General features: G+C 41.1%; 1 protein-coding gene across 3 annotated transcripts in view; it reads left to right on the forward strand.

The window, feature by feature from the left end:
* LOC124789882 (uncharacterized protein C7orf50) overlaps positions 1 to 19,816 on the forward strand; it is a 36,858-nt gene extending 17,042 nt beyond the window's left edge. Inside the window, exon 3 of one of the 3 annotated variants that reach the window (XM_047257400.1) lies at positions 19,059 to 19,463. In XM_047257400.1, the coding sequence (XP_047113356.1) occupies positions 19,059 to 19,298 (240 nt within the window). In that variant the 3' untranslated portion in view covers positions 19,299 to 19,463. Of the gene's footprint in view, positions 1 to 19,058 lie in introns of all 3 variants that reach the window. The other 2 variants (XM_047257399.1, XM_047257398.1) reach the window with 2 other exon arrangements.
* The last annotated feature ends 478 nt before the right edge of the window (positions 19,817 to 20,294 follow it).

Genomic DNA, 20,294 nt, shown 5'->3' on the forward strand with positions numbered 1-20,294 from the left:
AGAGGGCACATACTGGCAAGACACGATATCCTGTTGCGAAGCAACCTCTGTAACATGACAGTCATGACTTCGGTGCCTGTTTCACCGAATGCGCCAGCTGGATTCTTTCCCCAGACACCAGTTTCTCACAACTCTGCACGTGGGAGCTAGTGGCACTAAATGTCCTTGGTTCTCGCCACCCACCTGGCCTTAATTTACGTTAATTTCTTCTGTCTCAGTATTTCTTTGCAGTAACTACTCCTTTCTCCACTCTGTATTAGTTTTATACATCTTTCATTTTCTGATGTGTTGGTTTTTTGCCGTCCCACTCCCATCTCTGTTATATACAGTGCACTTAGCTTTTCACTTTTATTAACTCGTGCACAACATTTTAGCAATAATCTCTGTGTTGCATATTACCCTGCTTCATCCTCTCAGGTATTTGAATCTTGTCTGCTGCCCCAACAATCTGTCTTTCCTTCTCGTCCCATCTTGTAAGTCTCCCCTGACCCGGGGTTATGCGTGACTTTTCCAAACTGAACCCCTTTTTCCTAAACCTCTCTCCAGCTCCTTTCCTTTCATCCCTCTTCCTTCCACTTCAACCCTATTACCAGAATAGGGAGCCACTGGCTCTGAAAGCTTGCAGAAGTAAAACCTTTTTTTATTTGTGTATTCTGCTGCTGCTACTTGGTGAGTAGATTTTTTATGATATCTAATTACATCATTGAACAAGTCTTTTCCAATTTCTCAGGATACTGCTTGAACTTATTTGGCCCATCTGTTATCTGTCACCAGGTTTCATATCTCACCAACCTCCATTCAGTTTTCATTACAATTATAATTACTTCTTACACTCCAGTCTGATTCCTGATCCTCCCCTCTGTACCTTCCCTGTTGTCTGATCCATTAATGATGGTGGGTCGCCCAGCTCGAGACATGGATGGGGATTGCATTGTTGTCTGTTCCAAGTGACATTTGCGGTAATCCCATACAAGTCCATTGCATTTGAAGAATGCATATATATTTTAAATTTTGTTTCTTGCTTGCTTGTATAGAAATTGTCACTTACCATGACCATCAGCAGTGACAACTCACAACAAATGGAATAAAAATTCAGTAAACAACTGCTACGATCATGTTTAATTCTCACGTTAGTCACGACATTCACAGCAGAGCACTGAAAACACTGCTGAATGCGTACTGTTTGCCAGAGAATGTGTGATGTAGATGCGCAGAACAAACCTAAACTCAACTGCCATTGTTCACGACTTCAACTATAATAATTTGCAGTGTTTGTCCCACAGGTTTTGAGTGGTTTGCACATTACAAGTACATGTCTCACTTTCACTTGTCAAATATGTTACAACATAGATGTGTCATTGCTACAAGTGAAAGCATGTGATATACAATAATTCCGTAACAATTGCCTAATCACTACTGTCGGATCCTAACTAAAAATCCAGTGACAACCCAGATGAAATTTGCCTCACATAATTTAGATTTTATAAGATTAATAGCTTCTTGCTGTTTATATCACCTAGTTCTGTCAGATGATCACATCAAGGTTGAAATTAGTTGCCGAATAATAAATAATAACTCTTGGCATCTTGTGGTTGTTATTGGGGGGAAAATGGGGGGGGGGGGGGAGAGGGGGTTTCTGGTACGACAGTTGTAATGCTCAGTTCTAAGAATATGTAAACTAAAGAGAAGGCAACCACATACCAATAGCTGACTGGTGTGTGGCATATATAAACACACAACAAAAACAGTATTTTACTAGCTCTTGCTCCTCTTTTCTCAAGTAGAATTACACTTTCACCATGCTCACAGCTACACAAACATCAAAACTCACACATCTACGACCTCGGCGATTTTCTCTTTTCCCCATATTTCGGAAATTTTTTCACCAAAATCAAAGTTTCACCACCTTAATTTTTGTTTCACATAATGTGTATTGTCCTACTTTTCGACTTAAAAAATCTGAAGGGTGTTTCTCGTTTATTGCTAGGACTCATACTTTTTCCTTTTTCAGTAAATTGTAATGATTGTTGCTTCAAATGGCTTATCAAGAACTCATGAAACAACAATGAAGTATTTAGTCTAGCACTATCACTCACAGCCAACAAACACCCCTCCGTCCCCCCCTCCCTCCTTCCTTGGAGGTCTGGGGGTTAAAATAGTCCCGAGGTATTCCTGCCTGTCGTAAGAGGCGACTAAAAGGAGCCTCACATGTTTCGGCCTTTCTGATGGTCCCCTGTAGGGTTTGACTTCCATTTTTCAAAATTTTCCCGAAGAGCAAGCCAGTTGGGGAAGGGCGGCTTACATGGTGCATCGTGCCCATCATATCACTGAGACCTACTGCATCCTTCATCGATGTGGATCTGCACTTCTGCTCATTCTCCAACTGTTGGGTGAGGTCATCCTCCTGGTTGCATATTTTTCCATCACCTGTGCAGTATCGTTTTCTACACTGATGATGATAATGGACTTGTTTACGTGGTTGCACCCTGATAATGGACTTGTTTGCTTGGTTGCACCAGATATCCAGCATGATAGCCAGTCCGTTGTGGTGAGGCTGCCATGTACCCTGTTGGTTGTAGCCCCCTGACCACACAGGGATCACTCTGCTGATGCCTGCACTGTTAACTCCCCTCGTATGCCAAGGGATAGGTGCCCATCCCCCTGGGGCATCAGGACTCCTGGCAATGGCCATCCTGCCAGATGGCCTTTGGTGCGGCTGGGTGGCACCCGTGGGGAGGCCCCCTGGTCAGAGTGGGTGGCATCAGGGTGGATGACACGCGATGAAGTGTATTACATCATCTCTTGCTGGTGGCCAAACACCAGCAGTCACTAAGTGTTCACAGGCTCAATTCAATGCACAGAAGTATGACCCCAAATCGTTCCCCTCTCTGGCCACACCATGGGAGGAACGTCAGGCTAAGGATGGCAGTGGCTCTTATTCGTCCCGGTACCTTGTAGGTTCGAGAGCTGATGGGGAATCTTTCACGACGATGAAGCCCCAGTTTTTTGTTGAGCATTTAGAGGACAAGTTTGGAGAGGTGGAGGGCTTGTCCAAAATGAGATCTGGGTCAGTTTTGATCAAATCATCATCCTCTGCCCAGTCACGAGCGTTACTCGCTTGTGTCAAGCTGGGGGATGTTTCTGTAACCATTGCGCCCCATAAGAGCTTAAATATGGTCCAAGGTATCATATTTTATGGGGACCTTCTTTTTCAGTCCGACTGTGAGCTACTCGCCAATTTAGAACGTGTCCACTGGGGTCTGAGGGATAATCAGGTTGTCACCAGTGCCTTCATCTTGGCCTTCGAGGGTGATACATTACCCGAGAAGGTCAAGGTGAAGGTCTACCACTGTGACGTAAAAACCTATATCCTTCCCCCAATGCAGTGCTTTAAATGCTGGAAGTTCGGTCATATGTCTTCCCACTGTACTTCCAGCATCACATGTCGAGATTGCAGACACCCGTCATATCCCAATACTCCATGTGCCCCGCCTCTCATCTGTGTCAGCTTTGGGGAGCACCATTCGCCTTGCTCGCCAGACTGCAGGATTCTCCAGAAAGAAAGGAAAATCATGGAGTACAAGACCCTGGACCGGCTGACCTACACTGAGGCTAAGAGGAAATTTGAACACCTACATCTAGTATGCATGATATCGCCTTACATCGCAGCTACAACAGTTCTAGCTCCATCAGCTCCGCCAACCCCAATCACCTCTCAGAGCCAGAAGAATACACCTGCCCCCTTGATGGTGGGGGCACTTGCCTCCCTGTTGCTCGTGCACCACCTACTTCAGGAGTAACACCCCTCAACCATTGGGGATGTCTGTCCCCACTTCTAAGTCAGAGCAGTGTCCAAATTCTTCGGCTGCTCTCGCTAGGAAGGGGTCCCTTGGGTCATTCCCTTCCTAGGTTTCTGCTAGTGGGAAAGATAACACCCGCCAGTGGCTGAAGAGCCCAAAACCAGCTGGTCGCAGTACTTCACACTCATCCTCAGTCCCAGAGACTGAATCAGTGAAGTCCTCCAACCCAGGCAAACCCAAGGAACAGCGAGAGAAATCCAAAAAGAAGCTAGCCAAGACAAAGAGAATTGTGGTGGCACCCACACCACCGCTACCTCCAAGCTCTGCGTCTGTGGATGAGGTGGAGACTCTGGCGTTCGCTGAGGTGCTAGATCTCGCCAGACCCTCAGACAAAATGGATATAGACTGCTCAGGCAAAAAGTCGGTGTCAGCAGTGACCCTGAGACATAAACTGCCTCATTGAATGTTCCATGCCTTCCCAGTCTCATGATGACGTCATCCTCCCGTGGAATTGCGGCGGTTTTTTCCACCGCCTGGCAGAGCTATGGCAACTGTTAAGCTTTACACCTGCTTTCTGCATTTCCGTCCAGGAAACCTGGTTCCCAGCAGTGCAGATCCCTGACCTCCACAGCTATAAGGGATACTGCAGGAACCGTAGCAACTGTAATAGAGAGTCAGCTGGAGTTTGTGTTTATGTCCTAAGCTCGGTCTATAGTGAACCTGTGCCTCTTCAAACCCGTCTTGAAGCTGTGGATGTCAGAATACGGACGACAGTGGAAATAACTGTCTGCAATGTATATATTCCTCCAGATGGTGTAGTATCCCTGAATGTATTAACTGCATTGATTGATCAATTCCCTAAACCTTTTCTACTTTTGGGAGATTTTAACACCCATAATCCCTTGTGGGGTGGCACTGTGCTTACTGGTCAAGACAGAGATGTCGAAACTTCACTGTCTCAGTTCGACCTCTGCCTCTTAAATACTGGCGCCACCACACATTTCAGTGTGGCTCGAGGTAGTTACTCGGCCATTGATTTATCAATTTGCAATCCAATACTTCTCCCATCTATCCACTGGAGAGCACATGATGACCTGTGTGGTAGTGACCACTTCCCGTCACTGCCCCAGCGTCAAGCCCATGGACGCCTGCCCAGGTGGGCTTTAAACAAGACAGACTGGGAAACTTTCACCTCTGCTGTCATCGTTGAATCTCCCCCACACTGGAACATCGATGTGATGGTTGAACAGGTGACCACAACAGTCGTTTCTGTGGCAGAAAACACGATCCCTCGCTCTTTAGGGTGCCCCTGGCGAAAGACAGTACCTTGTTGGTCGCCGGAAGTCGCTGAAGCAATTAAGGAGTGTTGGCGAGCTCTACTGCGGCATAAGCGGCACCTTTCCCTGGAGCACCTCATAGCAGCTCTGTGCTCGCGTTCGCCAACTTATCAAACAACGGAAGCAGGAGTGTTGGGAGAGAAATGTCGCGACCATTGGGTGCCATACATCACCTTCCCAAGTCCGGGTAAAGATCAAACGTGTCTTCGGATACCAGACCCCAACAGGTGTTCCCTGTGTTAACACAAATAGTGTGTTATCTACCGATGCAAATGCGATTGCCAAGCACTTTGCTGAGCACTATGCTTGAGCCTCTGCATCGGAGAATTACACCCCCCACCCCCACACAATGAATCCCATAACACCCCATTTACAGAGTGGGAGCTCCCCAGTGCCCTTTCTCATTGCCCCGACACAGCTCCTGGACCAGATCGGATCCACAGTCAGATGATTAAACATCTCTCATCTGACTACAAGTGACATCTCCTCGTCATCTTCAACCGGATCTGGTGCAATGGCATCTTTCCATCACAGTGGCGGGAGAGCACCATCATCCCGGTGCTCAAACCTGGTAAAAACCCACTTGATGTGAATAGCTATCGGCCCATCAGCCTCACCAACGTTCTTTGGAAGCTGCTGGAACTTATGGTGTGTCGGCGGTTGGGTTGGATCTTGGAGTCACGTGACCTACTGGCTCCATGTCAGGGCGGCTTCTTCTGGTTCTTCCTTTCTCTTGTTATTGTACTGTACGTCTCCTTTCTTTTCTTCTTTCTGTTGTGTAATTATTTTACTGGGAACAAAGGACCGATGACCTTGCAGTTTGGTCCTTCCCCACCCTCCCTCTTTTAAACCAAGCAACCAACACAAGCCATGTGTGTGTTGGTTTCTTTTTTTGCGTGTTATTTATCTCTGACGGAGGACTGGATCCCTGTTGCAAACATTTTGGTGACTTTTTTGTATTTTGATTTGTTTCCTACATGTGTCTGCTTCTCTCGGAGTCTAGTCTGTCTGCTAAGTTATTTGAAAGTAATACACTAGTTTTAGCTGGTAACAGAAGCATGACTGCTGTGCTTCAGTTTTACAACTGTCCTTAATCTGACGGTGTTACAAGGAGATTTGCGCTATGTCAGATAAAAATCTTTATTGTGCTTGGAGCGGGCAAGGTCACTTTTTTGGATATTATGAATGCATTTTATGTAAATTGAAGATCATTTGTTGTACACTACCTGAGATTCACAAAATGAAGCAAATATATTTTTGATGTTGCTGAGCAACAATCACAATAATTTTTAAAGGAACACGTCATCATTTGACGGCATTGTTCTTTATTTAATTACGACCCAGGTTTTGGCCTTTTATGCCATTTTCAAGTGACTGTGAGTAGATCATTAACACACACTGCAAGACATCAAGCTCAAAATTGCCCATAAATTAAGAATAATATTCAGTCTCCACCAAATGCCAGATGTAAAATCATCATCTTGTAAAAAAGATCAATAAATAATAGTGGGAACACATCATATTTAATAAAAATAGATTTACTTTGGTATATAAAAGATGAACCTTTTTTTTTTACATAAAAGATGAACCTGTTTTGTATACCAAGGTAAACCTGTTTTTATGATGTGCTCCCACTATTATTTACTGATCTTTTTACAAGATGATTTTATGTCTGACATTTTGTGGGGAGCGAATATTTTTCTTAATTTATGGTCAATTTTGAGCTTGATGTCCTGCAACATGTGTTAATGACGTAAACTCAGTCACTTGAAAATGGCATAAAAGGCCGAAACCTGGGTCATAATTTAATAAAGAACAATATGGTCAAATGGCAGTATGTTCATTTGAAAAATATACATATGTTTATTTCTGGTTTTTTCCCCAGTTTTAAATCACTAAACAGAACAAACACCCTTCTGATTTTTTTATGTTCAAAAGCATGAGAATAGGTATTATATGAAACAAAAAATTCCTGAAATTTGAAAAAATAAACTTTAATTATAGATTTGTATCACTTCTTTCACCTCTGTCAATATTTTCTTGCATGAAAAATGCCAAGTTACACCATGGTTCGAAATCCACATTAAACTGTAGGTCCCCTATAACTGCCTGGGTAAGTCCATTCAGAGGTCGAAGGAAGGCAATGGCATATCACCTCCAAAAGGCCCATGCCTAGTAAGGCACTGTGGTGTTCAAAACAATCCATTGAATGATGAGTGCTTTCCTCACTTATTTATTTGTATGCATAATTCCAACACTTCAATAATTTTATATTGTAGTTGATCCTTTTATATTTCCAGTGATACCAAATTGAATAAAATTGATTCATAAATAAAGAATTTGTAATGGTTACAAACTTTTAACCCATGTAGCTTTCTGGTGCCAATTTATGAAAGTGACCCATGTTTCAAAATACTCTCCTAACTGTAGTTTTGATAAAAAAAAAAGAAACTTGGAAAATTATTTTATCCATCTTTCATTATGTACTTTCTTACACCACTTTTTTCACAAACATCTGTGACTCGAGGGCAACAACATTGCTCTACTTTGGGTGATTTTAAATGAAATGAGCCCTGTTAGTATTATTTGGTATGGTCTCGCACACTTGAGCAATATTCTAGGATAGTTTGCATGGGTATTTTGTAAACAATCTCATTCACAGGCTGGTTGCATTTCCTTAACATTCTAGCAATGAGCTGAAGTATGTCAATCACTTTACCAATGACTGAGCACAGTAATAAAGTAGTCAGATTTATTTATACTTTTATACAATTGTAGGATATTTACTACATGTATTCTTGGTCGTGAAATAGTCACAGTTGTTAACAGCGAATGACACTTGACATTTCTATTTTACTTTTATAGCTCAGTGTTGTTAGGACAATTTCCCAGTGTATTTTTCTTTAAAACACCTGAGGGCAAATGTTCCTAAGAACATATGTGTTTAAAAAAATTTCATTGATAATGCTCTCGAATAAAATCAGGAACTTGTATGTGGAGTGGCTGTTTATATACAAGAGCATGCTTCAAGTAATGCCTCTCAGTTGTATGGAGGATGATAGATGACAGTGAACATAAGACATTGGATTGTTGTGGATGTGGCAGTACTCATGTGTGGCATTGTCATGCTAAGCAGAAGGTGGTCCATGTGTAGACGAACTTCAAATTCGAAACTCGATTACAGAATGCTGTTCCTCATGTACCGACATAGTTATGTTACATATAACCACGTTTCACACTACAATTTGGAACCCTCTTCCGGCAGGTGGCTGCAGATATGTGGATGTGAAGAATACAGATGTATAATATTAACAGGGTCTGTTTTATTTAAAAAGCTTTAAGAGTTTTCACATAAAAAAATTCAGAGGCATTACTTTTCAGCACACTCTCATATAACATTTCCTTAACTTCCTGAGTGTATTCCTCCTCCAGTCATCTCACTGTGCAATAATTTCCTTGTTGAGATGCCACAGTCTGATGTAAAACCTAATACAAATAAATCCATCAGTAGCTTGTCCTGGAGCTAACAAATCCTTAACTTGCCACATTACTAATTTTTTAATTTAATTTCATTATTACTTTTGCCAATACCTGTCTCTTATTTCGAAATTTTTGTGGCCCATGGAAATTTACAACGAAGTTTCTCGCATGACCATCATCTGCTGCAAGTATGATAAACATCTCAGTCCATTTCATATTGCTTTGCAATGTTACACCCAGATATGTAACTTTTTCTGTCTTATCTGCATAAACTGAAATCTGTCTACAGTTAGAGAAGTTAGCATTCATCACATCACTAGAGCTTCTGTCCAAGTCATCTTGTATCCTCCTGCAGTCACTCAACAATCAGTCATCAGTGAACAGCCACAGATCGCTGCCCACCCTGTCTGTCAGATCATTTATGTACTGTATATAGAAAACAAGAGCAGTCCTGTCACATTTCCCGGGGGCATTCCTGATGTACCCTTGTTTCTCTAATGAACACTCGCAGTCAAGGACAACTCATTGGGTTCTATTACTTAGGAATTCATAGAGCCACTCACATATCTGGGAAATTAATGCCTATGCTCAGACCATCGTTAACTGTCTGCTGTGGGCCCCTGTGTCAAACACTTTCTGGAAATCTAGGAGTACAGAATCTGCCTGTTGCCCTCTATCAGTGGTTTTTTGGATATTCCTGAGAAAGGGGCCAGCTGAGTTAGGTACAAGTGATGCTTTCTAAATTCATGCTGATTTGTGGACAGGAGCATTTCCATTTCAAGGAAATTTATTATCTTCAAACTCAGAACATGTTCAAAATTGTGCAGCAGCAAGGTATGCTTGTATGATCCTCCTCCATGAATTATTTCTTAAATGCGAACATCAAAACTTCAGTTTTCCTTTTGCTCTCTTCTGTTGTCACACAAACTGGTTTATGTATGACCAGAATTTTCTCCAATTCTCAACAAGACCTTTTGGTAAGGTATAGTGGTGAAAGCTGTGCTTCACGCATAAGTCTTTTTTCAGACGCACAATTTCCACTAACTTTTGCCTTTTGACATTTGTGCATTCCTTCTTGAACATACAGTGCAACCTTCTCTGCTTCCTTCACATATACTGACATTTGTTATTAAACAATGATGAATTTTTATTGCCCTTAATCCACTTACTCAGTACATACTTCTGCAGAGTGCAATTGTTCATAATTCTTCTATGTCCATTGAGAAACAAAATCATGCCATTCATCTGCTTATCTGCTTTTCCTGGCAAAAATACTCTCCTAGCCTTCTTGATGGATTTATTATCTTAGTAACTATTGTCACTGTGGTATAATGATCACTAAACCTTGTCTCTATATTGACAGGTCAGGCCTGTATTTAGCTACAGGTTCTAAAAGTAAAAAGAAGTAAAGTAGTATGGCATGAATGGCTGGGAGAAACTGAAGGGCAGGTTCAGTTCCATAATTGGAAATGTGTTCCCCATTCTGTCTGCCCGCAGGCACCTTTCCTTTGTGAAGCATGAGAGCTGTGTGCGTAAGTGTAGGTGACTGTAATGTGTGTGTATGTGTGTGTGTGTGTGGGGGGGGGGGGGGGGGGTAGATAGGTAGGTAGGTAGGTGGGTGGGTGGGTGGCTACAAGGTCTAAAATGTTTCCATTGTATGTGGATTGTCAGACTAGCTTTCCAAGACAGTTTTCAGAAACATGTTCAAAACTGCTTCACAAGACAGTCCGATGTAACACCTACAATGAGTCCATATTCCCACAGTACTTGATCTGGGTATTCCCACAGTACTGAGCATAGACATCCTTTGAATGATTGTACTACTGTTATGGTGGAATATGTTGCCTGATAAAAACATCCAACAATTAACTTGAGTTCACCGAGGCCTGTTACATGCGTCCTGATAACTTCACTGTTAGACTCTATTTCGACATCCAGAGACACAATATTTTTGTTGATTGCAATGAACACTCCCCTCCTTTGGCTCATTCCGTACCTTGCTAAATATTTCAGAACTTTCTACTTCAGGTTTCAGACAGATTTCAGAGCTTTTTGCTTCATGTTTCTGCTAGCTCTCATTCCCAAGAATAATTTGAGTGGGCAGTAAATTAGAGAACTTAGTTCTGAATACTTCAACATTTCTTCAAAAAATTTTGACAGTTGAACTGTCTTTACTCTGTACATGGACTGATTTCACTCTCTGCATTTGTGCTGCATCAGAGGACAACAAAATACTGCCTGGCCTAAAAAACCCATGTACATTTCACAAGTATTCTGCTACCCAAGTAGCTGCTTCCTTTGTGTAGTGCACCTCTGACCTATCAAAGAATCCTGCATTTCTTCACTCCATAATGCAGGCCCAGAAACCGTAGCCAAGACCATTGCAGAATCAGTTGAGTCTTTGGTTGAGACCCTCCATTTGGCTCCAGAGCAAAGGACCTCAATCAACTCTATGATGCAGATTGTAAGCTCCACTTATACCACACTATTTAGACCAGCAGTCTTCACCATTTCCACCTGTCCAAACCGAGGAGGGTATTGGAACCCGAGTTACAGGCGTCATTGGTGCAGATATGAGCCACAACTTTCAGGCGACTGCATGCTACACCCTTGATAGTTGCAGGTAGAGCCACCTCCACGTCTCAGATGAGGTCAGTCTGAAGGAATAATGTGCACACATTGGACTTCTTTCCAGCCCTGGATGCTATTTCACTAAGGGGCTCCATAACACACCGAACATTGGAGTTCCCAACAACCAGCAAACCCATGCACATGTGCGCCTGCTTGGACACTGTTGAAGAAGCGGCCCCTTGTCCACTCACAGGGTTAATGGGCGAGGCCAGATGGCCAGCCTCCAAATTGACTCTCTGCTTCAAGTGACATGAAAGCTGAACAACCTGCCACTCACTCTCACAGCAGGTCACAGCGTTGGGTGCACTGTGAGGTGCCTTGGCAGCAGAGTTCACAGGCGAAACAAGCGACACCCAAGATGACCCATACAACACAACACATTCTTCGCCGCTGCTAGAGCCCAAGGCAGCAGCCTGCAGACACCTGACCATGGCCAAAAGCATTTTCAGTTGTTTGCAAACTGCAGCCTGCACACATCTCGCACATGTCCTATCCACCCTCCTACTACTAACTTGATAATTGAACTATGAAAGCACAGAGAGAAAGCTAAATGTGTAACTTGCTACTCTTCTGATGTGTCACCAATGAAGGCTGGCACCTGACACAAACCAGCCACTGCAGTGAGAAATACTGCTGGCATTCAAGCAGCACATCTACAGTTGTTCTAAGGCTTAAGCATCAGATTTTTGAGCCACAGTTTTTTGAGCCAAGTAAAGAACTGGTCCGCTACCTCTTCAGACAAGGACCATAGCCTACATATCTGAACTGAATTGGGACAAAGACCATTTGTGACTGGTGAAATGGGCACACCGGATCATACTTTGTGGAAATGTCTTAGGTGATACAGCAAGAACACTAGGCAGAATGTAAGGGCTGAAGCCATATGCTGGCTTAATTAGAATAAAAGAAGCATAAGGTATTCTAACTATTCTAGCCGATGCAGTATCAGAAAAAAAGACAAGACATAGCTAAAATAAATAAATAAATAAAAAACAGCAAAGATGAGAAATGCCAATAGGCGAGTGTCGCTGCTGCTGTTGTCTTCAGTCCGATGACTGGTCTGATGCAGCTCTCCATGTTAGTCTTTCCTGTGCAAACCTCTTTCTTATAACTACTGCAGCTGTTTGCGTAGCCGCTATCTTGTTGCGCAAGGCGGGTGACATTGAACGAGGTTCGCCTGGCTGCCGCCAGGGCTCGGTGGATCGCGCTCTAGTTTTAACAGAGCGCGATCCGAAAAACATGACATCCAGTGCGGCGGCGGTCTTCCGGTGCGTGCTGATTGGCTGCTGGGCGCTCTTATCAGCAGCCACATCCGGTGAGGGCCTAGTCTCTCTCGTGAGGCAACAGCATGCTCATTCGACTCGAGGCAGCTGCACAGTACACATCATTATGATGTAGAGTAGTGACGTATAGGGATTGCATTACTTATACGTTTTAGCTCAGGGTCTCCCTCGTGAGGCAACAGCATGTTTATTTTAGGCGAGGCAGCTGCACAGTATACACAGCCATGGCTTACAGAAGCAGCAGCATTAAGATACAGATGGTTTAAGGATTTTTATGTTTTTAATTTTATTTGGATTATCTTAATATTTATAATTTAATTTGTAAACTACACATTGATCTTGCCAAAAGCCGAGAAGCGATTATTCTTAGTGTTTTAGCTCTCAGGGGCACTCTGGGATGCTCTCAGGTGCACTCTGGGATGCTGTGTACTTGATTATCATTTTCGAATTTTTACCCACCACAGTTCTCTCTATCTCCAAATTAACTATTTCTTGATGCCTCAGAATGTCCTATCAGCCAAATCCTCCTTGCTGGCACATTGTGTCATAAATATCTTCATACACTCAATTTCATGCAATACTTCCTGATTAGTTATTTGATACACCTGTCCAATCTTCAGTATTTTCCTGTAGCATTGCATGTCAAGTGCTTCTGTCCTCTTCTTGTCTGAACTGATTTCCTCCTCTGCAAAAGTGTGTGCCAAACATATATCTTCAGAAAAGATGTCTTAATATTCAAATTTATATTTAATATCAATAGATTTCTCTTTCATGAAATGGTTTTCATGCTGCTGCCACTCTGCATGTCATATCTTGTCTACTTCGATCATCGTCACTTATTTTGTGCCCAGATGAGAAAACTCATTTACTTTTGGTGTCTTATTTCCTGAAGTATTTCCCTCAGCAGTGCTTGATTTAATGTCAATATTTACTATTGTCAATGTTCATCTTATAACCCCTCTTCAAGTCACTGTCCATTTTGTTCATGCCATGTAATGTTATCAGCAAACCTCAATTTCGTCTCTGTGGACTTTGTGTTTGCAAATTTCTCCTTGGTTTTTTCCATAGCTTGCTCAACATGCGGATTGAATAACATTGGGGGCAAGCCTACAAATCTGCTTTACTCCCTTCTTAACAACAGCTTCCCTTTTATATCCTTCAACACTTATAACTGCAGTCCAGTTACTATAAAAGCTGCAAATAACTTATTACTCCCTGTATTTTGTCCCTGCTACTTCCATAATTTCAAAGAAAGTACTGCATTCAGAATTGTCAAAACTTTCTCTAAATCAACTAATGCTATTGTAACATTCAGCAACAAAATATTTAAGTACATTGATGAAAAATAGAAGTGACATACAAAATTTAATAACTGATTTTTGAAGCATTTTATTATAAAATATTGAAACTATTCATAGTAGAATGCTGCTGAACTTAGATCTTCTCCATTATTACAGAGGTGGTTGTTGTTGATATTACCTTGCTCCTTTACATTTCTATTGGAATCATTTTGCCTGAAGGAACAAAATTTATAGCTCTCTAATTCATGAAATGATGAACACGTGATTCTGGCTGACAGACACATTGCTGGCATTTACTCAGAATCTTTATTTATTAACGAACATTGTACATTTGAGTTTTTGAAAGTAAATACTTTGGGAAAGCAATTTCAGGAACTGACGTCAAACCAATGATCTGGAAATTTCTATGAAAGTAGGTTTACATAAAATAATGATGATGATGATGATCGTATGGCATTGTTGGCCAGGAGGCCCCATGCGGTGAAGTTCGGCCGCCGTATTGCAAGTTCTTTTTAGGTGATGCCACTTCGGCGACTGGCGTGCATCAATGATGATGAAATGATGATGAAGAACACCCAACACCCAGGCAGAGAAAATCCCTGACCCCGCCGGGAATCGAACCCGGGACCCCGTGCGTGGGAAGCGAGAATGCTACCGCTAGACCACGAGCTGCGGACACATAAAATAATGATAATTTGAAAGCTGGAAGAAAGCCTGTCTAAGCGAAAAGTAATTATAAACTTATGTTTAAGTGCAATGAAGAATTGTCGTATTAACAGTAACGTATAAAATATGTATTCTATACGTGACCTGTGTATCAGAATGAGCATCACTCCTGGTGTCGATAACTTCATTATATTGTTTTTTGGTCTGCTACATTACACTGAGTTCTAAAATAAGTTGTAGTATCAGTATTGCCTCCCATGTATCTGCAGAACCAAAACTGATCTTCCCCGAGTGTGGTTTCTACCAGTCTTCCATTCTTTTGAAACAATTTGGCACAGGACTGACTGAAATCAATACTCATCTGACAAGGCCAGGGTTTTCCAGTTGTCCAAGGTCCAACCAGTATGGTCATTAGCTCAGGAGAAGCATTGCAGGTGGCGTTGGAATGAAAAAGCATTTCTATCAGTCATCTGCTGCCACAGTTCATTAATGCCAGATTTCACCACACTCTCTTAATGGATACATTTGTTTTATGTCCCACATTGATTTCTGCAGTTATTTCATGCAGTGTTGCTTATCCGTTACCACTGACAACTCAAAACAAACGCTGCTGCTCTTGGTCACTAAGTGAGGGCATTGACCACTGCATTGCCCCTGGTGATAGGTAATGCCTGAAATTTGGCATTCTCAGTACATTCTTGACACTGTGGATCTCGGAATATTGAATTCCCTAATGATTTCTGAAATGGAATGTCCCATGCGTCTAGGTCCCACTACCATTCCATGTTCAGAGTCTGTTAATTCCCATCGTGCAGGCATAATCACATCAGAAACCTTTTCACATGAATCACCTAAATACAAATGACGACTTTGCCATTGCACTGCCCTTTTATACCTTGTGTCATGATACTACTGCCATCTGCATATTGCTAACCCATGACTTTTGTCGTGTTGGTGTAGTATGGCTCATCTGATACAAAATGTACAGAGAAACAGAGAATCTATACAATTCAGTAAGAGTAAAGAGAAAATGAGTGTAGCGACAAAAAGTACTTCTTAACTGTGTTCTGAGGATCTGTGACCTAAACATTATGAAAAATGATTCTAGCAGGGGTATAGTATTAGCATCTGTGTAATAAGTCCTAGTAGTAATGGTTGCTGTATTAAGTTAATTATGATGCTGTAGCTAGAACAATGTTCTATCATCATAAGGTGTTGTGCTCATTGCTGAGTGTTGTGGCCCCATGAACCAAGTATCTCCATCATGGACAGTTGCCAGCTTCTCTTCGTGCCTGCTGAAGAGGTAGACTGGAGATCGTCTTGATTTGATCTATCCATCTGCTGATCTATCCATCTGCTCGCTGCTCTTCCTCTTCCTCTTGGGCCCTTGATCTTTCCTTGCAAGACTATTTTCTCTAGATTTTTTTTCCATCTCTTCTCACAATATTGCCAAAGAAATGGAGAATTTTTTCGGTAACTCAAAAATAAAGGTGTCTGGAGATACCGAGTTGTTCAAAAATGGACACATTTGTTCTTTCAGTCCATTTTTTGTATAGCATCCTACACCAGCACCAAAGCCCAAACACACTTATGTACTGTTTGTCTCTGGCCTTGAGTGTCCATGTTTCGCAACCATAAAAAAAGAAAGAAAACACGAGTGTTTCAACTAGCCAGATCTTTGTGCTATTTGTTATAGCTCTGCTCTGCCAGATCTTGATGAGCTTCTTCATAGCCACTTGCTGTAGCGTGATCCGTCGTCTTCTCTCATCTTCACAACTTCCCATGCTGCAGATGGTTGACCCGAGATAGATGAAAGAATGCACGAATTCCAGTTCCTTTAATGAACCTGTGAGCAGGATCTCTTCTTCTTGATCAATTATCCTGAATTTGGACTTGCTGAGGCTGATGTCTAATCGATATGCTGGACTAATGTCCTTTATTCTTGTTAATAACTCAGCAAGTTCATCTTCGCTGTTGGCTAAAACCACAGTGTCATCAGCAAAACGGAGGCTGTTGATAGTTCTCCCACCAATTGAGATGTTTTTGGTCCATCCATCAAGAGCTTTCCTAATGACATGTTCTGTGTAGATGATGTACAGCTGTGGAGATAGTACACAACCCTGCCTCACACCATTTGTTACCCTGAAGGAATCAGACCTGCCAGCACTTGTCTTTACAACTGCGAAGTGATTATTGTATAGACCTATGATCAATGTTATCAAGTGGGGTGGGACACCGAACTCTGCAAGCGCCTGCCACAACTTTTCTCAGACAAAACAGTCAAGGAAGCAGATGAAAACAGGAACACAGAACTCTCACAATTTTCTATTATTTGTCTTATGTTGAGGATCTGTTCACGAGTTCCTTCCACTTCAACAGAACCTGCTTGTTCTGTGGATATGTGAGACTGAATGTACAGCTTCAAACATTGGTTCAGGATGTAGAGCAAAATTTTACTTGTGAGAGATATAAGGGCAATAGTTTGGTAGTTGGAGCAGTTCCTGATAGACCCTTTCTTGTGAAAGGAGATGAAGAGAGACTTTGACCAGTCATCCGGCCACTTCCCAGTTTCCCATATTCTTTTACACTATGAATGCAGCAGATATACCGTCTATGCCAAGGGATTTATAATTCTTCAGATGTTGAATTGCATTCTCTATGTGCTGTATGATTTAAAAAATCAAATTTGAACTTTTTGATATGAAATTGGGATAACAGTCGATGAAATTTCCTTAGCCCTCAACCTACTTACACTCCACCAAGACACTGTTTTCATTATGTTCGTTAATGGACACATACTGAATTTAATCTTGATAACACTACATGTCCAGGTTGCAATGTTGAGTTTCTCCAAGGGTTTTTGTTTCTGGCACTGAGCGTGACTAACTTCGAAGGTAGTGCTTTGTGTATGTATAAAAATCAAGTACCCCTGTTTTGGATTTCACTTTAAGCTTTGGGTCTCGTATCACTAGTTTTCTTGAGTGGCTCAAGTGCAGATAGACATAACCATATTGTATGTAAAGGACCATGCCTAGTAAATATCTGTGTCATCAACTTGTGACAGCTACCGTGGCTGACATATTTATAATTCCTCTTGTAATCTTGAGAGTAGTTTTATTGTTGTAATTTGAATTCTCTCTTCTTTTTATTTCTTTTTTTCCCAGTGGAGTCAGGTTTTTTGGTAAATTGGCATTATTCATTTCCCTTTCGTTTTTTAGAATGGCAACAATATAGTTTTTGAAAGCAGACATTGCCTGCTTTCATGATATGTTGAGAAATATTTTGTTTGTGCGGCTGATTTAATTTGTTAAATAATTTTTGCTTATTGTAATCTTACACATGTTATACTGTATGGTTTATTTTCAGCTTTTTCTCAGGGCTACTATTGATCAGACTTAGTGCTAAGATTTAAATGATTATCCCTCTCTAACTAGCATAAAATGCAATGAATGCTGGGTAGCTTAGTGAATAATAAAGAGACAATGAATACTACTTCAGATAGTACATAATAAACTGTAGTGAGTGTAATTATTGATAGACAAATGCCTAATGAAGGCTATTCCTAATTGCTCACAAAATTTGCTAGCATGTAGTGTCGGCCAAGCAAACAAAAATACAATTTCACTCTCTGACACCTTGTGCAGGAGAAGATGCAAGGCACACAAATGTGAACTACTTACAGCTGGATGAGGCTAGTGTATGTATATTGTCTATGGTCAGGACACCTAGGACTTTCATGTTCTGAACACTTCTCGATGCTTCTGGAAGCTTCTTGAAGTTTCAGGAATTCATGTGAACATGTAAATGCTGTTGAATAGCAACCAGCCTTGTTTTCAACTTGCAAGTGGGAAATGGAGAATAAAAGGGGGGGGCTTCATCCTTACTACTAGTAAGAGTACCAGAGCAAAGGCAGTAACAAACACCTGTCACAGAAGCTTCTGCTGCCATCACTGCAGAAGGAAGCTCTTATTAGCAGTAGATACAAATGACTGAATTCTGTGTTGTTTCACTGTATATTACCCTGTTAGCTCTAAAAGTTAGTAAGACCTGTTGTAGTGTGGCTGGATTGGTTGCACAGATGAGCTATTTTCCAATAACGTCTTTTATTGCACAAAACAGAGCCGTAAGTGGCAGATAGCACTTGTCTCCTTCAGTCAAGTCTGAAATTTTCAGATTAACAGTGGGCAACTAGACCCTGTATAGAAGTGCTTGGCTCTGTGTGTTGAAGTACTTACATTGCCAAACAATATAATTTTTATCACTAAAATTACCTACCTTTTCCTAACTCTTGGTATCACCAGTAGACAAGGAAACTCTTCTCCATCTCATCTTCTTGATTCTAATGTGAGAAATACAAAAGAACCCAAGGTCCTCAATGTTGAGACTGTATCATGAAACAGCTATGGTGAATCACTACAGAAATTCATGCACATTGTTACTTTCTGTTATTTCATTCCTTTTTTATATGTTGCGTGTAATTTTCTTTTAAGTATTATGTTAGCGTGTTGGCTTTTATGTTTTTGATTGTCCCATGTAATCTCACAGCTGTTATTCTTACAGATTCCAGACAAGAAATTCAAAATATTTCTTCAGTATATTGTCCCTATAAAAGGGAGTGCAAGAAGATTAGTTGAAGAAAAAGCATCAGAAATAATTTCCGCAATGGAAAAAAGAATAGGACTTGAAGAGCAAGGATTGACTGAAAATGAAATACTAGCACAAAACCCACAATTGGCTGGTGTGACCCATACTTCCTATGAACGTAGCAGACAGATTCTTCAGTCATTGCAAGAAGAATGATAATAGTCGAAATGTGTAAATACCATGTATGTTCACTTAATCTCGGATGAAAAATGTCCTTATTCTTCTGTATCTGTTTTTTTTTTCTTTTTAATGTGAACAATATCCTAGTTAATTAATTTTACATTAATGTATAACAGTGACACTTCTGATATGTAAATTGTATCATAAAATATAATAAATTATTTTTATACGAAGAATAATCAGCAGTGTTTTATAATTGAGTCAGGATACTAATGTCACTGATGGTTTTGGTCTTTAGGAAGCTCTATTTTCCTGTCTTAGAGATGATTTGTCAAATGCTGATGTTCTACTACATGTGCTCAGTTACAGAAATTGCAAAGGAAATCTTGACATCCTGGCTACCCATTTTGAAAATGTCTCGTGTTAATTGAGGATCCCTTCTGAGTATTCCTGTTTTTTCTTCTTCTTCCTCCTCTGTTGTTGTTATCCTCCTCTGTTGTTGTTATCCTCCTCTGTTGTTATTAACAGTGTATTATTTGCAGTAAGAGGTTATATCTAATGTTCTCTATGTATTGACAGATTTTTATATCTGCTGCCAAAATTAAATTTTCAGTAGCTACAAAGACTTGTTACGTTGTTATATCTTCAGAAAAATAGTCTATCACATTGCCTCTTTGGTCCTTAGAATATATTCATTACATTATACATCTTAAGATGTCAGAATTGTTTTTGCGCTTTTGTATCAAGATTTGGGGGGGGGGGGGGGGCGAGTTGTATGTGTGTTTGTAATAGAACAAGATTGTCTAGGAAGGGAAACAAGCTCTTTATTAGAGCAGCATTTAATTGATGGTACACTGTGTGATAAATGTTTTGTGGTAGCATTATTTCACAGTCTAGTGTGATATTTGTGTCCTTTTAGGGCAACAAGAACATTAGAAACTGTTTCTCACAAATAACTTTTGTGAGTAGTTTTGCGTGACTGAAGGGGGCTTAGCAGATAAACTTTTGGCAAGGAACTCAGGTACAGAAATG

The sequence above is a fragment of the Schistocerca piceifrons genome, chromosome 3, assembly GCF_021461385.2.
Source record: "Schistocerca piceifrons isolate TAMUIC-IGC-003096 chromosome 3, iqSchPice1.1, whole genome shotgun sequence".
NCBI lineage: Eukaryota > Metazoa > Arthropoda > Insecta > Orthoptera > Acrididae > Schistocerca > Schistocerca piceifrons.